The 25,557-nt window shown below is 38.5% G+C and overlaps 1 protein-coding gene across 1 annotated transcript in view; it reads right to left on the reverse strand.

The window, feature by feature from the left end:
* Positions 1-25,557, reverse strand: part of LOC126416782 (lysosomal-trafficking regulator) — a 603,504-nt gene that overhangs the window by 473,322 nt on the left and 104,625 nt on the right. The window contains exon 12 of the mRNA XM_050084644.1: positions 5,383-5,580. Coding sequence (XP_049940601.1) covers positions 5,383-5,580 — 198 coding nt within the window. The remainder of the gene's footprint in view (positions 1-5,382; positions 5,581-25,557) is intronic.

The raw sequence follows: 25,557 nt of genomic DNA on the forward strand, positions 1-25,557 counted from the left end.
CTTCAAACACTGAAGGAATTGTGACAGCAATTGGACATAAAGTGTGTTTACTTTTGCAACATTTCTGTTTCACCACAGCTCTGGTGCAGCTTTGCATAGTTTGTATTCATTGGTATCTATAGTCCAAATAATCACTGCTGTTTCATCATTCATAATTGTGACCTTTTAGTATGATGTGCAGTGAGTCATACAGTTACAGTACATTTTCTTCATGAAAAATATGGCAACCTCCTGACCATTTACATGACTACCTTAAGCTAATACTTCACTGCCTAGATGGAGAAAGGTTTTTATAACTGAATACCTCACTCCTCTGTGTGCCTCCCTACGGTTGAGTTACGGGTGCAATACGTCATTTCTCTTCGAAGATTATATTTACAAATGTTACTGTTGTTTTCAATCTTTGACTGATGACTGACAAACAAACTTCATAAGAGAGTAAACATATTGTAAGGCTGCTGCCAGTATGTCCAACACGAGCTTTTAGAGTGGACAAGAGAAACATTTTTTCCCTCAGTGATGAGATACCCCATAAGATAACACCACAAGAAATTAGCGAATGAAAACGAGAAAAGTGGTCAATGTTTTGGCATTTTTACTCCAAAATCTGATATTACTCAAAATGCGTGCACTGCCGAGCTTATACGTTTAAGATCTGTAACATTCCACCTTCTGTGCAGTTCTTCATCAAAATAAACACCCATGTATTCTGAACATTCAGTTTCGTTTATTGATTTATTCTAGGGAATTATTTCTAATGGAGTGATCGAACCTTCATTCAGAGTCAGTCCATTTGCAGAGAAACAGTTATTAATTTAAAAAAAAAAAAAAAAAAAATACTGTTTTCAAGTGCTGGATTTTCTGTGTTAGGCTTGAGAGTAACACTTATACCATCCGCAAAAAGAGCTATTTCTGCTTCTGTTAGGCCCTCTGGTGCCTGTGAGATGGCATCCCTTTGAACAGTGTGGTGTCATTGGTTGCATAATCAGCAGGTGTCACCGTTCGGCAAGGCTGACATCAACAGCCACCCCAAGAGAGCACAACAGGTGGCAGAAATACACTGACACACTTTCTGTAGGTGTCAGTCATCTGTAATATGCCATCTCATTACATGGAAGGCCAATGATCAAGCAGCATATCATCCTGGCCAGTGGTAGCCAATCACATGGATTGGTGTATTCATCTGCATCATAATATAACCAGTGCCGGTCCTGTAGAGTCAGTGTATATTCAGTGCACACTGAGTTCATGGTGTCATCACTCTACGGTTGGAGAATAAGAGAGGACCCAATATTGATTTCTGTGGTACAACTGTCATGTTGATTCCCCATTCTGAAGACACTGTTTCATTGTGTATACTTCCTGGGGTTTTTAATGCAACACTCTACACCCTCTATGGTAAACAGGATGAAAACCAGTTACCAACAAGCTCCACAATATGACAATATTTGAGCTTGTTCAACACCAGACAGTCAACATAACTGGATGAAGTGGGACAAACACACATGCAATGATATGATAGGCAAATTGCAGCCATCTCTAATTTATTCGTTTGCTTATTTTCCCTCTTCTCTCTCTTCCAAGGGACCTGGTGATATCTGCTTCATTAAGTTGAAAAATTCCAGAGATATAAGGGTGATTCAAGAATCATAAAAGAAGGTTGTATACATGGAAGAATCCCAGAGATACTAAAAGGTATCAGATAGATTATATAATGGTAAGACAGCGATTTAGGAACCAAGTTTTAAATTGTAAGACATTTCCAGGGGCAGGTGTGGACTCTGACCACAATCTATTGGTTATGAACTGTAGATTAAAACTGAAGAAACTACAAAAAGGTGGGAATTTAAGGAGATGGGACCTGGATAAGCTGACTAAACCTGAGGTTGTACAGAGTTTCAGGGAGAGCATAAGGGAACAATTGTAGTGGGGGAAAGAAGTACAGTAGAAGAGGAATGGGTAGCTCTGAGGGATGAAGTAGTGAAGGCAACAGAGGATCATGTAGGTAAAAAGACGAGGGCTAGAAGAAATCCTTGGGCAACAGGAGAGATATTGAATTTAATTGATGAAAGGAGAAAATATAAAAATGCATTAAATGAAGCAGGCAAAAAGGAATACAAACGTCTCAAAAATGAGATTGACAGGAAGTGCAAAATGGCTAAGCAGGGATGGCTAGAGGACAAATGTTAAGGATGTAGAGGCTTATCTCACTAGGGGTAAGATAGATACTGCCTACAGGAAAATTAAAGAGACCTTTGGAGAAAAGAGAACCACTTGTATGAATATCAAGAGCTCAGATGGAAACCCAGTTCTAACCAAAGAAGGGAAAGCAGAAATATGGAAGGAGTATATAGAGGGTCTATACAAGGGTGATGTACTTGAGGACAATATTATAGAAATGGAAGAGAATGTAAATGAAGATGAAATGGGAGATGCAATACTGCGTGAAGAGTTTGACAGAGCATTGAAAGGCCTGAGCCGAAACAAGGCCCCGGGAGTAGACAACATTCCATTAGCACTACTGACAGCCTTGGGAGAGCCAGTCCTGACAAAACTCTACCATCTGGTGAGCAACATGTATGAGACAGGTGAAATACCCTCAGACTTCAAGAAGAATATAATAATTCCAATCCCAAAGAAAGCAGGTGTTGACAGATGTGAAAATTACCAAACTATCAGTTTAATAAGTCATGGCTGCAAAATACTAACAAGAATTCTTTACAGACGAATGGAAAAACTGGTAGAAGCAGACCTCGGGGAAGATCAGTTTGGATTCCGTAGAAATATTGGAACATCTGAGGCAATACTGACCTTACGACTTACCTTAGAAGAAAGATTAAGGAAAGGCAAACCTATGTTTCTAGCATTTGTAGACTTAGAGAAAGCTTTTGACAATGTTGACTGGAATACTCTCTTCCAAATTCTAAAGGTGGCAGGGGTAAAATACAGGGAGCGAAAGGCTATTTACAATCTGTACAGAAACCAGATGGCAGTTATAAGAGTCGAGGGGCATGAAAGTGAAGCAGTGGTTGGGAAGGGAGTGAGACAGGGTTGTAGCCTCTCCCCAATGTTATTCAGTCTGTATATTGAGCAAGCAGTGCAGGAAACAAAAGAAAAATTCAGAGTAGGTATTAAAATCCATGGAGAAGAAATAAAAAGTTTGAGGTTCGCCGATGACATTGTAATTCTGTCAAAGACAGCAAAGGACTTGGTAGAGCAGTTGAACGGAATGGACATTGTCTTGAAAGGAGGATATAAGATGAATATCAACAAAAGCAAAACAAGGATAATGGAATGTAGTCGAATTAAGTCGGGTGATGCTGAGGGAATTAGATTAGGAAATGAGACACTTAAAGTAGTAAAGGAGTTTTGCTATTTGGGGAGCAAAATAACTGATGATGGTCGAAGTAGAGAGGATATAAAATGTAGACTGGCAGTGGCAAGGAAAGCATTTCTGAAGAAGAGAAATTTGTTAACATCGAGTATAGATTTAAGTGTCAGGAAGTCGTTTCTGAAAGTATTTGTATGGAGTGTAGCCATGTATGGAAGTGAAACATGGACGATAAATAGTTTGGACAGGAAGAGAATAGAAGCTTTCGAAATGTGGTGCTACAGAAGAATGCTGAAGATTAGATGGGTAGATCACATAACTAATGAGGAGGTATTGAACAGAATTGGGGATAAGAGGAGTTTGTGGCACAACTTGACAAGAAGAAGGGATCGGTTGGTAGGACATGTTCTGAGGCATCAAGGGATCACAAATTTAGCATTGGAGGGCAGCGTGGAGGGTAAAAATCATAGAGGGAGACCAAGAGATGAATACACTAAGCAGATTCAGAAGGATGTAGGTTGCTGTAGGTACTGGGAGATGAAGAAACTTGCACAGGATAGGGTAGCATGGAGAGCTGCATCAAACCAGTCTCAGGACTGAAGACCACAACAACAACAACAACAACAAGGGTGATCAAAACGTTTCCACTTGAGAGCATTGCTTCAGCATTTATGCTATGTAACACAATTCCAATGCAGGTATATAAGTACCGACATGTAGCAAGGGATTAGTGTCGCATTCGTATCTTATCACGTGTATGTGGTAAATGTAGAAATGTGAACTATGGTGACTTTGTAAGCAAACCGCCCAAACACAGCCAACATGCTGTTATTCTTTTCTTGTCCGCCAGAGGATAAACACTAGAGACATACATCAGCAAATGGAAATCTCTGTAGAGCAGTATGTCTGTTGAAAAACACCGTTGTGTAATAGTGCAACAAAGGGCGCTGCTGCTTCATGATATCGCATGTCCTCATATTGCAAATACTGTAATGCAGAAGCTATGCCAACTGAAGTGGGAGACACTTCAGCAGCCACCATACAGTCCTCATCTCTCCCTCTGGGATTATCATGCCTTTGGTTCCTTAAAAGAGGCCTTGGAGGGTCAATGATTCCTGTTGGATGACAGTGTGCAGCACACAGTTACTTACTTCTTCATGCAACAGGACACATGTTTTACCAAATGGATATCTCATCAGTGCATCAGTGGGATGATTGTCTCATGACAGATGATCTGCAATTTAACTACATACTGTGACCTTTAACCATGATGAACAGATCTTTATCTTAAACCATAATAATATCTCATATACACAACCGAAAAAAATACTTTGTTTCTTTCATGTGCCCCTTTTAACTTGATGCATTATTAACTCGTAAATCAATTGGTACCAAATGTGTCAGTAACTTATTTGTATATGTCCCTTCCTGCAGACCATTCATCCTGAGAAACAAATTGGACTCTGTGCTCACTGTCAATTATAACACATCCTGTTGCAGTGAAACATGTCTGAGATGAGGAGGTACTGCTCTACAGAATGTGTCACTATTAAGTTTCAAGTATTTGTGTTCTTCAAATTTTAGTTACTGTGGTTTTAACCCATTTGAAATATTGTAAAAATACAGTAGCATACCATTTTCATATCTCACAAAGTCCACAGACTTCACAATATCACGATTTTTTGGGATACAGTTTTAATTGTTCACACAGACCCTTGCCAACTTAACACAATGTGGGTCAATTCCCCATTTTCATTTATAAGAATAAGAGATTATGCCAAAGCACCAAAGAATTATTCTTTTCCAGGATAAATTTGTGAATACTGTGAGACCAATGTGGTTTCGATGTTGCTGGTTTTACTGTTGTACTGGTGGTGTAAGATGATGGTGATGGTGATCATCATGATCACGATCACAGATGAAAAAGCAGTGTTATATTATCTCCGTAGGCAGTACCCAAGATTTATGACGACTCCAACACTACAATAAACAACAACCAGAAAACTGACAGATTCTCCACTAAACTAATGCAGTGCGCTTTTAATACTCACTTGTCAGCCTCCATGCGATGTTCGAGGAAACGTTGCTTAATGTTTACAAATGCAGGTAAGAAAACATGGAGCAGTAGTTGCAGCTTCACATAGGGGGTAAAGCGTGGCATTTGCTGGATTAGGTGGGCTGCCAATGCCTGGCTCAGCTGACAGTTGTCTGCTTCGAGTAATGGGCGGAAGAGCTCCATGCAAGACCACCTGCACAAATATGTTAAAATGCAGCATGTGATCAACACTAATAAAGGTGTAAACAAAACACACAACATGTAGTTTACTGCAGCATGCATGACTTTTAATCTGACACTGCTCAGTCCATTGTATCACAATGATATTGCTACTCAATTGTCCAGTGGAATACACCAGCTGTGCTGCAATGCATTTTCTACACAACAAAGTTCCCAACTTACCACCCCTCCCTCCTTTGCCCAAACTCAAATTATTTAAACTGCATATTTAATACTTGGTGCTCAAAGCATACTGTTAGACACCTTGCAACAGCAAGGAATCACACATACACGACTCTGACCCCCTCCCCACTTCAACAACCACTTCTACTTGACTGCCAATGGTGTCAAACATTTGGCTTCCTAATCACTGGTACACACACTGCTAGTAACTTTAATTCAGTGCATCAGGTACAGTTAATGGAGTACTTCTTCAGCTTTATAACTTCTTGAACTTTTCTCTGAGACATCAATATTTAGCAAGGCTGTATGCCACCCAACAATTTGTTGAATAAATATTCTCACACCACAAGGACTCTGAGCAAGCCAACCACGGGTCAGATGCTGCCACAAAGTCATTGCTGCCAACCTTGGAAGAGGTTGTCAGTAATCACATGACAAATATGGAGGTGGGTCTCCTCCTCTCTCTCTCTCTCTCACTCACTGAAGAATTTTAAATATTAGAAGCCTGATTTAGGCCTTTAAACAATTTATTTCAGACTTTTCTGATCCTACGTAAAGAAGATATATTTAATTTATCATATATTTACTTTTATTTTCATATTAAAATTAATCTGAATTATCGTTTTCAATAAAGAAAATTTCTTCAACCACAATGTCACTCACACATCCACCAAAGGATGCAATGGGGGAATCTACAGTTGCTCTTTCATACAGCGGCAGGTCATATAACGTGCCGATGACAAATTTTTCCAAAGTCAGATAATGAATCCCGCTGTCATTGTTATTGTTGCTGCTGCAATGTTGGGAAATGAGAGAGATTTTTTTTATCTACATCAATGTGAAGCAACACAGATTTTTTTGCAGGAAGTCTTGGTTCTCTTTAATATTTTGATAACTATGACTCACTCTGAAGACTCCATGAGCACTTTTGTGTTTCGTAGTGTGTGACAAATGTTCCTTTGATCTGCAGTGACAGACCAGTGAAACACTGGTTCTGTGTTGCCAATATGTTGACAACATGCTGAAAATGTACCAGTACTAGGCATGAACAATGTTCCAAACACTTTTCCAGAACAAGTTTTGAACTCAAGTGTAAATGTGTCTTTGGTAAGCTGTGGGTAAAAATCATTCATAGACAAGTTTACTGCATACTCAGGAAGGAGATTACTATAATCTACAAAACATTTTGGTACCACATAATTAGCAAGATGTAAACAGTACCTTTTTCAGTTTTTTAAAACATCAAATTGTAAAAGTGTATTCCTATAATTTTTAGTAACTTCCTGTAACTCTGTAGATGATAAATCCATAACAGTTATGGACAATCCTTAATAGTTGGCAACCATGCAAAATATAGTCAACTACATGCACTACAGAACTGAATACCAAGAACTTACATAATCCCTGCCTTGGCTCATTAAAGTACTTTCATAGGTTGCAGATTGTGGACTGACAATACGAGGTGGACAGTCCTAATTTTATGGCCCATCGATGACATTCATAATGTGTTCGGTAGGACCAGTACCGTGGCAGGAAATCAACTGAAACATATATTCGAGGGCCAGTAAGCCCTGTCAGCCTTGTGCTACAGCTGGAAAAGTCATATTTGGTAGGGAAGACATTATTCGTGAAAGAACACAAGTGCTCTACAATAATGTTGACACAGTGCCCAGTGTTAATGGTGTGTTCTGTAATGATATCAGGTCTCATCAAATTCTGGGTAAACATTCAGCTGCCACTATTTTGTGCACCAGACACTTCATTTACAAAGAAACTTATCTCGGAACATAGCATTTCCCAATAGAAATGGCAATTCAGTATAACAAAAACTGCAATTTCTGTGATAAGGTAACTCATTTGCATTCTTATACGGCATTGTGTGAACTCTTCAGTGTGACTGATGGTGAAATATCTCATGTGTAGGCTGCAGAGCATAGTGCAAGATGAACAGCACATCTGAAATGACTGGCCCTTCACTCAAATCATACTTCTCCATCAGTCACACCACTGAGTGTTATCTTCTGCGAATTACATGGAAGTCGAGCCTTGATTACAGGTTCTCAGATGAAGTGTGTCAAGGTATGTACTAGGGCTCTACATGTCATTTGTCACCTTCCCAAAGAAACTACTTACAAGAGCAACACTTTGCAATACCCATGCCGACTGCCCTGGCTTCACATTACAACCTTTGTCAAAGTTGCTCAAAATAATTGTATTGGAAAGATAAAGAATAAATAACTAAGAATTATATGTACCACAGTTAAGCAGAAAGGGTGAATGTTAATTTTTCTAGTGTGAGTAGAGATGAAATTAAAATGAAGTCCAGGTCACACCCATCTACAGGAAGGATAGCAGAAGTGATCAACGAGACTGTTGACTTATTTTCTTGACACTTTTTAGTTTTAGAATCCTAGAACACATTCTGAGCTGAAATGTAAGAGGTATCTCTAACAGGATAACTTCCTCCATACCAACATGGATTCCAAAAACATCAATCATGTGAAACCTGACTCACATTTTTCTCACATGGTATCCAGAATGCCATCTACCAAGGCAGTCCGGTAGGTAGTATTTCTAGGCTCAGTACCATGCCTAAACTTATTATCAAAAGTACAATCATATGGGATATAAAGAAAAATTTGTGACTGGGCTGAGGATTTCTTACTAGGAGTATGGAGCATATTACCTCAAATGGAATCTCATCAAAATATGTAGGAGTAAGTTCAGGTACGCCCCAGGGAAGTGTGTTGGGACCCTTTCTGTTCATATTGTATATAATGACCTTGCAAACAATAAAAACAGTAATCTCAACTTTTCACAGATGAAGTACAGTCTGAATGAAGCTGCACAAATATTCAGCCAGATATGGATTAGATTTCAAAGTGGTTAAAAGATTGGTCAATTGCATTAAACATTCAGATGTGTGAAATTGTGCACTTCACAAGAAACTATACTACAACCATAATATCAATGAGCCACAGTTGGAATGGTTAACTCATACAAATACCTGACTGTAACACTTTGTAGGGATAGGAAATAGAATGATCACATACGCTCAGCTGCAGATAAAGTAGGTGCTAGGCTTCAGCTGGTAGAATACTCAGATAATAATAATAATAATAATAACAATAAAGAAGAAGAAGAAGAAGAAGAAGAAGAAGAAGCTTGCAAATCACTCATGTAACCCATCTCTGTTCTTCACTATGCAGACCTGCTGCTGGTATTTGTCAAATGTTTTCTTCATTGCCGCCTGAAATTTTTTCCAGCTCTTGATTTCTTCATTGTTGTTCTCAACCACTGCTGACCTGCACTGTCCAACTAAATATAGACATCAATATATCTAAAAACAAAGATGATGTGACTTACCAAACGAAAGCGCTGGCACGTTGATAGACACACAAACATATTGGCCTTTTAATATGTCTGCTTGTGTCTGTATATGTGTGGATGGATATGTGTGTGTGTGTGTGTGTGTGTGTGTGTGTGTGTGTGTATACCCATCCTTTTTTCCCCCTAAGGTAAGTCTCTCCGCTCCCGGGATTGGAATGACTCCTTACCCTCTCCTTTAAAGCCCACATCCTTTTGTCTTTCCCTCTCCTTCCCTCTTTCCTGACGAAGCAACTGTTGGTTGCGAAAGCTAGAATTTTGTGTGTATATTTGTGTTTGTTTGTGTGTCTATCGATGTGCCAGCACTTTCGTTTGGTAAGTCACATCATCTTTGTTTTTACATATATTTTTCCCACGTGGAATGTTTCCCTCTATTATATAAATATAGACATCAGGAAGACATGTCATCTTCCATGTTGTACTTAGCAACATGGTCAAATCTCTTTAGCAATTTTGTCAAATCCTGGCTAGCATCTACCAAAAACTCTGTTGGCTGACTGATGTGCATCTGAATTACCAATGCCTTTGTCTCTGTTTTTAACAATGTGGACTGCAGGAGGAATATCTGTATGTATTTGAGTAACTGGCTGTGAAGGTGACAATACTGCATTATCTTACTGGACCCACAGTGATGTCAATATTTGACATACATGGCATCTCCACAAAATTATGTCACAAAGAATCGAATCCAGAACTGAATGTGTGTTATGGGAGGAGCATTGTAAACAACAAGTGCCACTTCACAATGAGAGTGGACAATGCAAACAATGTGGCAGTATCTCTCATTTGTAAGGTTTGTGAATGATCATTGTATAACAGGTCATGCAAAACTTACCCCCCCCCCCCCCCGTCCACCCCCTACCCCACACTTGTCATAACAATTATGAACTGATTTGACATGCTTAGGGGACATTGTGTGTTAGTGAATTTTTTCCAAATATATGTGCAATTTAATGTCTTTGATGTTTATGAATTCTAATAAAGTTGCTGTTCGTATTCTATGTGTACCAGACTTTAAAAAGCTGCATGCCAGTTAATGTAAGAGGTGAACACAGTTTTTGGAGTGATCAGTCTGTTTAGTTATTTCTTTATTTTTTCTGTCATCAGTCATCTGACTGGTTTGATGCAGCCTGACACAAACAACTCTCATGTTATCTTCATCTCGCAGCAGTACTTGCACTCTACATTCTCAGTTATATTCTGGATTATTCCAATCTCTGTGTTCTCCTATGCTTTTTACCCTCTGCAAATCCCTCTAATACCATAGGTTATTCCTCGGTGTAGCAACATGTGCCCTATCAACCTGTCCCTTCCTCTTGTCAGTGTTTTCCACCCATTCCTTTCTTTGTTGATTCTGCGGAGAACCTCCTCAGGCCTTATACCATCATTCCAACTAATTTTCAACCTACTTCTCTAGCACCACAACTCATACGTTTCGGTTCTCTTCTGCTCTGGTTTTCCCACTGTCCATGATTCAAAAATTTCTTCCACAAATTAAGGCCTATGTTCAATACTAGTGGACTTCATTGGCCAGGAATGCCCTCTTTTCCTGAGAAAATCTGTTTTTTATGCACGCCCTTGTTCATCTATACTGTCTTATTTTACTTCCGAGGTTGCAGAATTCCTTAACTTCATTCCCATTATGGTCACCAGTTCTGATGTTAAGTTTATCACACTGTTCTCATTTCTTTCCTCCTCCCTTTCATCTTCCATTGGTTTCTGTACTGTCTAGGCTGCTCATTTCATACCTCACATCCTGTAATTCTTCTTCACCTTCATTGAGAATAGCAATATCATCATCAAACCTCATCACTGACATCCTTTCACAATGAATTTTAGTCCCACTCTTGACCCAAGCTTTAATTGCAGTCATCATTTTTTCGATGTACAGCTGAACAGTGGGGGTGGAAGGCAGTCTTGCCTTACAGCTTTTTTTAATCTGAACATTTTGTTCCTGGTCTTCCATTGTCATTGTTCTTGGCAGGATCCTATACCAATTGAACTTACCAGTCTTCCCTATACCTTACACCTGCTTTCGTGAGAATTTCAAACATTTGGCACCATTTTACATTGTCACTTTTTCTGCTCCAACATATCCCATTAAGATGTCTTGATTTTTCTTAGGTCTTGCTTACATTATTGAGTACAGTGCTATAAATGCCTCTCTGGTGCCTTTTCCTTTTTGGAAGCCAAGCTAATTGTGATCTAAAAGACCTTCAGTTTTCTTTCCCATCACCTGTATGTTATTCCCATTAACTATGTTGGAAGCGCGAGCTGTTTGGATGACTGTGTAATAGCTCTCACACTAACTACCCTTGCTATCTTTGGGACTGTGTAGACGATATTTCTGTGAAAGTTTGATGGTACATCTCCTATCTCATAGATTCTACACACCAGTTTCAATAGTTATTAGTTTGCCACTCCACCAACAATTTCAGAATTTCCACATGGATGTTATCAATACCTCTTGCTTTATTTCATCATGTCTTCTAAAGCTTTATTAAACTTTAACAGTAATACCGAAGCCTTAGCCATATCTAACTCTACACTTAACAACCAAATTCCCAAAGCACTCTTATGTTGAAACCCTTGTTTTTTTTTTAACTTCACCCAAAGCCTGCTTAGATTTTCCTATAGCTGAATCAGTCCTATTTATGACCATTTCTTTTTCAATTTCTTTGCATTTCTTCTATAGTTGTTTTGCCTTGGCTGCCCAGCACTTTCTACTTATTCCATTCCTAAGTGGTTTACATTTCTGTATTCCTGAACTTCCCTGAACATGTCAATACTTTCATCTTTCATCTATAAAGTTCACCCATCAGGTGAAGTATTTCTTCTGTTATCAAAGGTTTCTTTGCAATTACATTCAGAATTCATATGTTTGTCTGGTCAACTTCTGTGATTTCCCTTTTCAGTGGTGCAAATTCCTCTTCAACTACCTACTTGGTATTCATTATCACAGTATCAATAGCATCATAGATATTCAAACGTACTGTGTTATTCCTCAGTACCCCACTTAATTGCATTCATTCTTCTGGACAAGTCTCTTAAGTTTAAGCCAGCTCCTCATCAGTACTGAATTCAGATCCAATACTATACATGCTTCTGGGTATGCCATATAGCCTAACATCTGAGGTCATGAATCCTTACTGATGATGATTTAACCCATCTGGAATCTTGAATCTTTCTGTGGGTCTGTGTCTGTTACAGGTATGTTTCCTCAGTGTATGGTTTTTGAATATGTCTCTATCATTAGCTGAAATTTATTGAACAACTCTGTCTTTCTCCTCGCTGCTTTCTAATAATAAGCCTATATTCTCCTGTAACTCGGTCTTCTCTTCCTTCCACCACCACAGCGTTCCAATTCATTAGATCATTGTCTCCCATTACACACTGAATCACAAGTTCAGTATCCTCGTACACTTTCTCTGTCTCTCTGTATTCTGCTTGTGATGTTGGCATGTATACCCGAACTAATGCTTTCGGCACTGGTTTGTTGTTGAACCTGATGACAGCAACCAAATTACTAAACTTTTCACAGTAACTCACTCTCTGCCCTACCTTCCTATTCATAATGAATTCTAGTCCTGTTACACCATTTAGTAGTGCTGCTGATATTACCCTATATTGACCAGAAATCCTGTTCATTTTACCATTTCACTTCACCTTCCACTCCATCCCTCACCCAATATCAAGACTGAGTCCTCACATTTTCCTTTACTGATTTTCTAGCTTCTCTACCATCATGAAACTTCTGACAATCCACACTCCAACTCACAGAATCTTACTCTTTCATTGATTATTCAATCTTTCTCTCACAGTCACCACCGTCTTGGCAGTCTCCTCTTAGAGATCCAAATGTGTGAAGCAATCCGAAATTGTTTCGCAATGGAGAGGTCATTATGACACTTTTTCAATTACAGGCCACATTTACTGTTGATATACATTATATGACTTTAACACAGTTATTTTGAATTCCTTCTGCATCCCCATGCAATTGATCAATGTCGATTCTTCCACCTTTTAGGGGCAATTTTCCATCCCTAGAGAAAGACGTTTCCCTGAAACTCTGTCTGCTCCTCCACCTTGTTTGATAATACCACTGATAGAATGAGGATGACTCCTCATGTCTGCTGTCTTTGGCCATGATAGCTGATGATTCTTCTTCACAATTTCAACAGCATCTGGAATCAAACTAGTCAAAGACACTACCCCTGGTCCATCTTCAGATACTATTATTTGCGTTATGCTATTAATTCAAGAAAATATCATATTTCTGAAATGCATTTTAGAGCACTGAAGGTACAAAGCCAATCCAAATGGTCTCAACTCAGATGCAGTGTTCAAGAGAGAGTGCGTATCAACTTTGGGCAGCTCAGCGGAAGTCGCCAAAGACGAACGACACAAGTCACCTAGCGACACAGGTGCCTGTTTGGGTTTTACAGCAACAGGGATCTCACTGCCTTGTGCACAGGCCACAAACCTGCAGTGTACGCATGCTTGGTGCACTTTCTTTACTCACCAATATGCCACATACTGCACTGCGTTTTCACATGGCTAGCCACCGTGTCTCCTTAGCCACGTGGAAGGGATATGCACCTGTTAGGCAGCAACATACAAGCGTTCTGCTTAGTCTCACCACATATGTGTGGTGTAATGCTGAGGATGGTATAAGGAATGAAAACAGATGTTTCCACATAGCTTGCTAACATCTGTGTCTTTTTTCTACACTTCTTTACTGCTTTGTGCATCAATTTCTTTTATGTTTCATTACATAATCATTTCTTTGTTTTCCAATAGCTGGCAAATAAATTTGTATTGATACATAACATCATCTTTATTACATTATTTTCCAATAATATGACCTTTAATATGAGTACAATAGCTGATAAGACTGTGATAACACATTTTTGCAGTCCATGTTGTTGGCTATGGAAGTGATGGCAGAGACGGTTAATGAGACCTGGTCGATTTGTCATTCCAACCACTACATGGAATTACTATGTTATAAACAAGGTCTTAATGCCAAAGTGTTATTGCCAAAGAATAAAATATATATAAACAATAATGGAGTAAAAATGTATCAGACATATAACACTGTTTTGTAAGACAACAGTCTCTATTGCTAGTAACAATAAGGTATCGTTTCATATGAAAAAGAAGAGTCTTCATAAATCACTGACTTCTTCCCTGATTTGGATCAGGTGAGGTAATGTTTTTCGCTCTTTTGTGTACACCATTTGAAGCAATTGTGGTATATTTCAATTTAGAGACACTGATGTAAGGAACTGTTTATAGCTACGAAGTCACTGCAATATTTACTTTTTATAAGGAGAATAAAGATTTAAATTGCAGTTTTGTGCACTCTTTTGTGAGTGCTATATAAGCAAACGAGGCACATACATTAAACCAGGTTTTGGCTGACCTGACCAACAGGCAAAAACCTTGCTTGTTAAAAAAATACTGAAGATGTATTTTCCATTATTTCATTTTCGCTTTTCTAGTGGCAATTTAGTTATCTCATTTCTGTTCAAACAGATGTCATTTTCACAGTTACTCAGATTCGCATATTGTGAACAAAGGTGGTTTGTGTGAGGTAATTAAAGTTGTACTTCTAAGATGGAAATATCTTTATTTAAAGAGTGAGACCTTGGGAGGAGGATATTAGTGTTTAATGTCCCATCAACAACGAGATCAGTAGAAATGGAGCACAAGTTCAGATTAGGGAAGGAAGTTGGCTACATCCTTTCAAAGAAACCATCCTAGCAATTGCCTCAAGCAGTTTAGGGAAATTACAGAAAACCTAAATCAGGATGGCTGGACGCGGGTTTGAACCATCTTCCTCCCGAAAGTGAGTCCAGTGTGCTAACCAGTGCGCCACCCTGCTCAGCAGTGTGTGATCTTGTTGTTTCATTCTGGAAGATCTGCCAGGTCAAACATTAGCCAGTACAGGCAGAGCTTTGAAAGCAACCTGTAGTGTAACACGTGACCAGAGATCCACAACATTGGCAAGGCAAATAACAAACTAACATTTTCTTTTGCATATGTGATCCACAGTAACTGCCCTCAGTAGCGCATTTTCTGAATAAATAGAAAATTAAATTTCCAGTAAAATAATTATTTACAATACTCTTGGGGACTTGTGCTTTGAGTTGCAGTGTGTGTGACATTATCTAAAAATGTTTTTCAGTAACTGTAAATATTGTAGCAAGCTTAGTAGGAAGTGAAAAAAGTAACCCATAGAGTAACCAGCAGTACAACTGTAGGCAGTTTGTGTTTAATCTACGTTAGTGTAAGGTAGCATTAAAGTTTGGCTTTCAGTTATCCAGACAGAAATCAGAAAGTAGTGACATTAAACTTAATTTGGAAAGCTTCCACTCTCACAGACATATGTTCAATCAGGTGCTGGAAGGTTTCTTAAGGAATGGCAGCCCATTCGTCATGGAATGCTGCACTGAAGAGAGGTACTGATGTCGGTTAGTGAGGCCTGGCACGAAGTCGGTGTTCCAAAACAACCCAAACATGTTCCATAGGATTCAGGTCAGGACTCTGTGCAGGCTAGTCCATTACAAGGATGTTGTTGTAGTGTAACCACTCTGCCACAGGCCGTGCATTATGAACAAGTTCTCAATGGTGTTGAAAGATGCAATCACCATGCCCGAATTGCTCTTCAACATTGGGAAGCAAGAAGGTGCTTAAAACATCAATGTAGGCCTGTGCTGTGATAGTGCCATGCAAACCAACGAAGGGTGCAAGTCCCCTCCATGAATAGCATGACCACACCATACACCACCACCTCCAAATTTTACTGTTGGCTCTACACATCCTGGCAGATGATGTTCAGCTGGCATCTGCCCTATCCACACCATGCCATTGGATCACCACATTGTGTGCCATGATTCGTCACTCCATACAATGTTTTTTCAATGTTCAATTGTCCAATGTTTACACTCCTTAAACCAAGCGAGGCATCGTTTGGCATTTATCGGCATGACATGTGACTTGTGAGCAGCCATTCGACCATCAAATCCAAGTTTTTTCACATCCTGCCTAACTGTCATAGTACTTGCAGTGGATCCAGATGCAGTTTGCAATTCCTGTGTGATGGTCTGGATAGATGTTTGCCTATTACACATTACAACCATATTCAACTGTCAGCTGCCTCTGTCAGTCAACAGACAAGGCTGGCCTGTACGCTTCTGTACTGTACGTGTTCCTTCACGTTTCCACTTCACTATCACAATGGAAACAGTGAACCAAGGGATGTTTAGGAGTGTGGAAATCTCACGTACAGATGTATGACACAAGTGAAATCCAATCACCTGACCACGTTCGAAGTCCTTGAGATCCGCGGAGTGCCTCATTCAGCTCTCTCACGATGTCTAATGACAAATGAGGTTGCTGATATGGAGTACCTGGCAGTAGGTGGCAGCACAATGCATCTAATATGAAAAACATATGTTTTTGGGGGTGTTTGGATACTTTTGATCATAAAGTGTACGTTATGCATCAAGTGGCAGAGAAAGAACTCCAAGAACTGGAATGCCTAGCAGAGGAGGAAAGCTGTAGTAGTGAAAATACTGAAAGGAAGGGGGTAGGGGTGTAAACAGAAATAATTATTATCAATTAGAGCACAGGAGGGAAAACATGAGGATGGAAAAGCTACTGATTCTGATTTTAGTTAGAACTTAAATCAATTATATTAGATTCACTGGGAGAACAACTTAACAAGTAAATCCAGAGTGTACTGTCTGAGAAACTGATAGTGAACAGCTGATGGAAACAGTGAGGCACCAGAGGGCTGTAAGTGAAGTCAAAAAGGAAAACAGAGGCCTCTGATGAGTTGCAATCAGCTACGTGGAAATTTACACATGCTATTTCAAATGTTCAGGTGGGAGTTGTGGCAGTGTCTAAGAAATCTATACCAGATTGTGCCAGAGTATTATGATTACTTTCACATTATTATCAGATTGAAAAAGATAAAATGCTGATTTTGAAACAGCATTATGTGAAAACAGTGTACATTTTGGGTGTGTCCAGTAATGTGGTGTACTTTGTCACTCAAAGTGCAACAAATTGATGGTTGAGAGGTTTGATTTAGTTTAGTTAGTTTCATGTTCCACTGACCATAACAGTGACATCTCGCTATGCTATGGGATTGGTCAGTTTCACAATTTTAGTAACAACAATACAATGAAAAGGATAGATTGCTCTTACTGTAAAGATGACATGTTCAGCTGCAGACAGGCACAACAAAAAGACTGTTACACATCTGAGCTTTTGGGCAAAGCCTTCTTCAGAAAGGAACACACACACACACACACACACACACACACACACACACACACACACACACACACACAAAACGCTATTTCTGACCACTCCGACCAGAATGGCAAAGCAACACAAGATAGCAGTCATGTGGGCAGGAGTTGCACTTCCTTGTGTGAATGTGTGTCTTTTCCTTTCTGGAGAAGGCTTTGGTTGAAAGCTCAGAGCTCAGTTTTTCCACTGTGCCTGTTTGCAACTCAATGTGCCACCTTTATGGTGAGTAGGAGTCAATCCTTACCATAATGTTGTTGATATTACAATTTTAATACACCTTCTCAGCAGAAAATATGTCAACACACACATAATACTACTACACATTCAGACATTATTATAGGAGGGAGTATTATTTACATAACTTGGTAGGTGGCCAAAGATTCTTATGGCTCGATAATTCAGTCCTCTCTGTTCCACACCAAGACTGAGTTATGGATTTTCCACAGCAAGTAAAAGACAGGAAATGCAATGACTCACTGTACATTAACACAGGTAGCACAGAAGAGGTGGTGATCCCACAAATTACTAGCAAAATTGTTGCTAAAGACTCAAGTTGACAAGATTCTAGCATCTGTTGACATTATCTGTGTTAATTTTGTATTTTTGTTTACACTGTTGAGCCTGAATGTCAAGTATGTGAAAGTTGCGATAAGAAAGAAGTGTTTGGCCTTACAATTACTCGCATTTAAATGAGAAGAAAAAGATATAGTGCTCACATGTTTTGTTCCAGTGTGTACATGGGGAAAGCAACAACATTTTTTTTAGAACTGCAAAAAATGAAGAATTTTTTTTTTTTTTTTTAAGTGATGGAAATTCCCAGAGAAGAAAGAGATCTGATACAGAATTGCTTTGTGTGTCATTTATATTTCACAGAGGAATCCACTAAAAGACACTTGTTTATCACATATGGTAACCAAGATGAATTTCCAAGATAAAGAAGGTTTCTAAGAGCAGGAGCTGTCCCTCATTTACATTCCATTTTATCAAAATATCCATCCAACATATTATGTAAAAGAAAATCACGAGTAAAGCATTCACAATAGAGAAGCTGTGACAGAGAAGATGGTAAGCCAGATGAATCTGCAGTGTCTGCCAGTATTCCTTCTACCCAAGAAAAAAGTATGGAATTAATTGGTACCAAATGCAGCAACAGTTTCATTACAAAGAGCATTCAAGAAGCCAGAAACCCTGTACGAGTCTAACAAAGAGGGGACAGCTGATGTCAAAATCAATCAACTGCAAAAGCAGCTTACAGTTTAAAAGAGGAAAATTGCTCAATCAAAGGAAGAAATATTGTAATATCAATGTATGTAAGATTTGTGAAATAAGGTACAGTCATAATGGAGTTTTCTGAAGGTTCAAATGATATTATCCTTTTAACTACAGTTAGTAGTGTGTACATACAAGATGGAGAAAACGCTACAGAGAGTTAACCATGTAGAACTCCTTTACTTAAAAAGTGTCTAATGGAGTACCAGTGCAGTCAGTTAAGGTGAAGACGACTGGTTGCTTGGAGGATGCACAAAGTGGCTACAAGATTCAGAGCAAATCCGAGTAAGTGTACAACTAAAGCAAATCTGATGACATCACAAAATATTTTGATACATTACAGTATATTGTGTGAATAATTTTTGCTTTTGGACCATCTATCTACTACTGAATCAAACACAATTTTAGTGCCATGGACCAGAAACATAACATGTAGAAAACTGCACACACAACCTGTAAGTAGGATTTAAAATATTACTACGTCATAGAAAAAACAACCACCAGAACTGTTTATAATCTACAGGTACACTGCCTTGCAGAGAATAAAGGCAAAACACGTATGGCATGAAAATTGTGTTTCGTTCAGTTGTAGTCAGATGGTCCAAAAGTAAAAATTATCAATGTGCTGTAATATTATACGCAACTGAGGAAGACAGGAATACAAAAGTTGAAGATGTATTTTGATACAATGTATGCAAGAAAAAGAAAGAAAAAACCTCAACAGGCTTAAAACACAGCAAAAGTTACAGAAATGTTGTATGAAAAATAAAAAGGGAGTGTGGTATAGTAACAAGTTTCTTCTGGACAGTGTACTCTTGAAAATGAAGTCCCTCAGAGGATACAGATGATGTTTGAAGTACAAATTGTTGCAACTTGCTTCAGAAATACATCTCTAAAGCTTAGGAAAGGATCTCAAATGCTCATATTGCATTAATTCACATGCTGTGGAAGCTATCAGTGATTATTTTTGGAAAGACCAGAAATAAAAGATATAAGCAAGTGTTCAGGCTCAGGCATAGCAGAGCAAGACAGCTGCATTTGCTATCATTTTAAATTAAAATTGGATAGTTTTCTGGTATGGTGTCAACGTTCCCTGCACACAATTCGTAAGCATCAGATGTAAATAGATTTATTTAGTAACCTTCTCTCGGTTGCCTTTCTTGGTGTTTCTGAGTTGGCCCAGCAGGTCAGTTCCATACAACTGTGTTACAGCACATTTCACTGGACTTCGTCTCCTTGTGCATGGACAGATCCTGAAATAGAGTGTTAACTGTTTCCCCAAACCACTCGAATGATGTAAACAATTGAACTTTAAACCTTCTGTATTCACACTTTCTCTTACAAAAATAATCTTGTATACAAAATGGGCTTATAGATCCTTTCTTTTTTTAAAAACCTGATACAGGCTGGGTAAGATCACGAATTGTTGTCCCCAACTTGTAAGTGTGATGGGTTCAAAATGTTCTCCCATCTGCACATATCATAATATCATCTACCACAGTGGTATGTCCCGACACTTACCTACTACTAAACGAAAGCCTGGATGTGGGACAACACGCAACTTCACAAGAATGTCATGCCACACTTCAAGTTCCAGCACTTTCCTTATCTTTTATATTTTTACTGTATACATAATGCATTTACTATGGTTATTTGAAATTGTTAATTCTTATTTACTTTGTATTTTCACTAAACTTTATTATTCAAAGGACAGTTTACAGAATGGTGATGACAAAAGTGTAGATAGTTCAAATAAAAACATTTTATTTAGAGAAATGTTCTAAATTTTTGATTCACAACCACCATGTGATCCTCTAAATTTGACACAAAAATAAATATTTGTTTCTAGAGTGACACAGATAAACGGAGAGCCTTCATTCTCCTTTTACACACTAAAGTTTTACTTTTTCTCAAAACTCACTATTTAAAAAGTTATTTGTAATCAAAATTATCATACCGTGTTCCAGAATATTCAAATCTTAAAGTGAGATCTTGTCAGAATCCCATGGTGATAGGTTTGTAGCCACGATTTTTCTGGTTACAATATTGTATTAGTTAAAAAATCACATTAAAAATTTTAACTTTCCAGAAAATTCTTAGCGGGCTTTTGTAGAGCCAAGCATACACCAAAACTTATGCCACATAAAATAAAATCATCACTTTTATCAATTAAAGGATATCCAAACTATAATCAAACAAAACAATGTTTCTGCCTAATGGATTTTTTATGCATTTTTTTCCTTTTTCTTATGTTAATATCTTCAATGTAATAGCTTCACATACAAAAATTTTGTAATTTCTGTAATACATGTTCATATTTAACAATAAGCTACAGCCAGTCAGTGAGCAGTAGCCAAAATTTAAACATCTATGTTTGTGGTCAATACAGTCATTAGATTATTAGTCTACTTGCTGTCAGTATTCAGTATGAATAGTTCCAAGTCAGCAATACAATCCGGCTGTTTAGTTAGTATATTATCCTTAGCCACATGAAATTTTGCTAGACTATTCACAGTCCATGTAGCTTACCGATCTACATTATGAAGCTGATATTAATACATTACAAGCAAGCTGATTACCATGTGTTTAGTAACAATAAATGTAAATGAACTGAAAAGTAGTAGTAGTAGTAGTAGTAGTAGTAGTAGTATTTAAATTATCTGATAAGCATAGAAGAAGGTTTGCAAAGACAACACTCCACGAGACTCAAGGGACTTACAAAACAGATCAGCAAAGTTACTACATGTGCTTGTTTTCTACTTCCTTAGCTTGTACTTGCCGACAGGTGCTTACGTTCTTACAAAACTATCATTACATTCCAGTGTGAATATAAATTGAATATTTGTTGACTAATCAAAAAATGGACATCCAGGTTGGAGTATTGATATCATACCCAAGTTGAATGTGGTCTTCAGCTAGACTTTGGAGCTGAGAAGAACAGAGTTTTCAACCTAGAAAATATAGTTAGGAAAAAGTTGTGTTTATCACATACCTCCACTGGAGCTCAGTCCAATTCACAACATGTGCTGGAGAATCTCCAAAGCACGGTTTGTGACTTTTCAATGGGATTTCATCCAATATGTTACCCATGTGTCCATTGAAAGATGTGTTCCATGTCCTTTCGCAGGTGGAAAATGTTGGCACACTGAAATTCCTTATTCACAGCTAACGCAGAGACATGTATTATGAATGGCTAAACAATTCGGATCACATTAGTGTTGAAATTTCCACAATGAATGTTTTTGGGTATTGTGGCTGCCACAGCAACATGTGCTTCCTCAGATCATAAGTGGAAAAAATGACATCTCATGGCAGAACCAGTAGATTAGAGGAAGCAGCACACTTTCTCTTCTACTCACTATTGACAGTGAAAATAATTTTTCCGTTAAGTGCTATATGTACAAATGATACTTGTGTTTTCAAACTGTGATAGATTGCCAACAACATACTTGTTAAGGAAGTAAATGTATTGTGAGGCCGTTTTCAGTATGACCAGCTGTTTAAAGAGCTCTCTGCAAGAGGTAGGGCGCGCACAGTTTAATGTGGCCAAGAGATGCGCAGTCAGTAGGGCACACCTGGGGAGAGCAGTAGTCGTGTGTGTTATGAGCAGGTGCTGCTGGGAAAATGCAAAGTGCTGGAGGGGAAGTGCCATTCTAAGCTGAAGCGTACACTCATATTTTTTGTAAATATTACGTGGAGGTCCTCTTATGCCCTCACTTGTATGGCGAAGATCTACTGTCACCTCTGCTCCAGCTAATATCAAAAAAGAATTCTGCTGAAAATGCAACAAAAGCAGCATTTATTTTTGCCTGGCTTGTTAACCATTTCTAACTTTAAGAGAAACATCACAAGTGGGAAATTTTGAGTAGAACCTACACAATTCTCACATTGCCAGTTAAAATCTGTTTCTTTTGCCAAAACACAGCAGAGTCTACACACCGTCACCTAACTAAACATATTGTGCAGATGCAATTGCAAGAGAATTCTGAAACAGTGGTTTCTTAGGTACATTAAGCAAGGAACTGAGGAAAGTAAGGCCAATAGCTTATGAAAAAGCACAACCTCAGCACAAAAATAAACTTATAAATGTCTCACTTATGCTGATCCAAAACTCACAGCAATTCTTGTTTCACCAACTATCAATGGCCTTAAAAAATTATACTGTTTCATTGAAAAAGTCTGTAGTTAGTGGAATAATGCAGTACATAATGAAGTATTGCATAATAACCATATGCAAAATACTCTGCTCTTTGCGTGTTATCATTTGCCAAAATCTCATTTCAATATCTCAATTCGTTTATGAAATATGAAGAATGTTGTGGATATTTCATTCTTCTGGTTTTATCACTGGCACGTGTGATTGCAAATGAGAGTGCCACATCAGATCAATTTTCTCAAGATTGGTGACAGACAGAGACCTTCACCTAAAGAAAACTGCAGTATGTTAGCTAAATTTCATACGCAGCAACATATTATGCAATATACACTGAACTCAAAATCGTAGTGACCCCTATTTTTCATTGCATACTTTTCTGAATTTTGTGCAGTGTCTTACTTAAGTGCAAATGACACAATATCTATGATCATTATGAAAGATGGGCATGTCATCATGAAGCTGACTTATCAAGTTATAGATAACGCAAAAATCAATTTTTTATCAAATAGTGTCTGTAAAATTGTTTGAGAAATACTGCAGGGCGTGTGCTTTGATTCTGTCACAGCGCACCTCTGACTGGCCAAAAGTGGACAAACAATGTTGGCCTCCCCTTTTCCAAACAAATGAATGAACTCGCCCAGCACTCTAGATGAAAACTACTCATTGTGTGTCAGTCACCATACCCTGCACGGACTCTGCTAGAGTGGATACCACTTATCATCCTTATTACATCTTCCTGAGCAACAAACACTTTTGTCCTCAATGACAAGATACTAGAGAATAAGAAGACATTAGACTTAATTTTAATATCATGGTGTCTGTTTACTCATTTTGAAATAATTGTAGTTGCACAGAAAAAAAAAAGAAGGGAAGAGTTTGTGGTGTAACATGTCACTCTCACAGAAAGTGATGTGTAACCCAATATCTACCTAGATGACGAATGATAGAAACCTATGTGTGGGCTTTTGTCATAGTCTTGCATGGATGGACGGTGCGCTTCCTAGACGTGGTACAACAATCTCAATTTATCCACGAGTTGCGGTCTCTGCATGGGGTTTGTGCAACCTCTGGGAGTACAGCATACCAGTTTTGAGTAGCGTGATGCATCACCTAGTAAGAAGCGTGCTGCGACAATGTAGCATGACGTCTTTCTTATTTCTTTGACACAAGTTGAAAACTGGTGAAGTTTATTAAGTTACAACACCAGCACAACTGCAACGGTAACCAAGTCCTTCAAGCTACTATAACACAGATTTAATTACAGGTGCAACAGTTCAGAATTCCAATATAATGAAAATTCTGAATCCGAACACACACATTTTTAAAGAGGAATATTTTAAGTTTTAAGTCCCACTGACTAAGTGACCATTAAAGATTGCTTATAGTTTGATGTGCACAGTTCACAAAGGTGAAAAAGTTCAGAAAGCATGGAAATTTTACATATTGGATGACAGCTGACAACATATGCGCACCAACCCATTTTGCAAGTACAACTTTGACATGGACTGTGGTTTGCATTGTCATTATGAATGAAAACATGCACAACGCTAGTGTAATATTCTACAACTTCACAAACCACTTTTTGGCTGTTACGCCATCATCAAGTACAAAGATAAATATGTGGTACAGTGAAATTTTGTTGGCACTGTCACATGTACTAATGAAACATTACAAATGCTTACAAACATTTCAAGCTGGATAAAAATAGTGGGACACTGATTAAGCTAAAAAATAGTGGCAGATGAGCTCACAGACTGCAAGATCAGGTGTGGAAGGGAGGAAGGAAGAAAGAAAGATTGGTGTTTAACATCCTGTTGACATCAATATCATTAAGAGACTAAGCACAAGCTTGGATTGCTTCACACACGAGGAAGAAAATCGGCTGTACCCTTTCAAAGGGACCATCCCAGCATCTGCCACAAGAGATTTAGGGAAATCACAGAAGACCTAAATATGGATGGCCAGATGTGGATTTGAATAATTGTCTGCCCAAATGCAGGTCCATTATGCTAACTACTGTGCCAGCTCACTGGATAAGATTGGTTCTTGAAACACTCCAGCTACATTACACACAGAATCCATTACAAACAACCGAGAGACTATCAATCAAGTCTTTCTTCATAGTTAAGAAATTGAGGTGCGAATTATTATGTCCCCAAGGGACACAACTCGACACCAGTTGCTGTTCTGCCTGACACTCACTGATGGATCTTTTGCCACTCAATGGCACAAAAAAAGAACTGGCAGAGTTACATGTTGCATTCTTCTGCAACTGATAAAATTACTGGAAACTGCAGCCTACATATCGACTCAGCATATCACACATAACTCGCTATCCCAGAGTCTAATGTGACAACAGAAAATCTCTACAACATGCAACTGCGCAAGCATGCAACAGCAGCCCCCCAATCCCCTACACACACACACACACACACACACACACACACACACACACACTTAGTTTGTCATTCCTTGCTCCAAGAGAAGAACTTGAAGCCTTCAGACACAATAATGCTGTGGTAAATTTGTATTCAGACCACATGTGAAAACTCCACCCACTATTAATCTTCTCAGTGAGAAATTACTGTGTAGTGCTAAGAACAAAATTAAAAGATGCTTTATGACATAAGC

The sequence above is a fragment of the Schistocerca serialis genome, chromosome 8, assembly GCF_023864345.2.
Source record: "Schistocerca serialis cubense isolate TAMUIC-IGC-003099 chromosome 8, iqSchSeri2.2, whole genome shotgun sequence".
Classification (NCBI taxonomy): Eukaryota; Metazoa; Arthropoda; class Insecta; order Orthoptera; family Acrididae; genus Schistocerca; species Schistocerca serialis.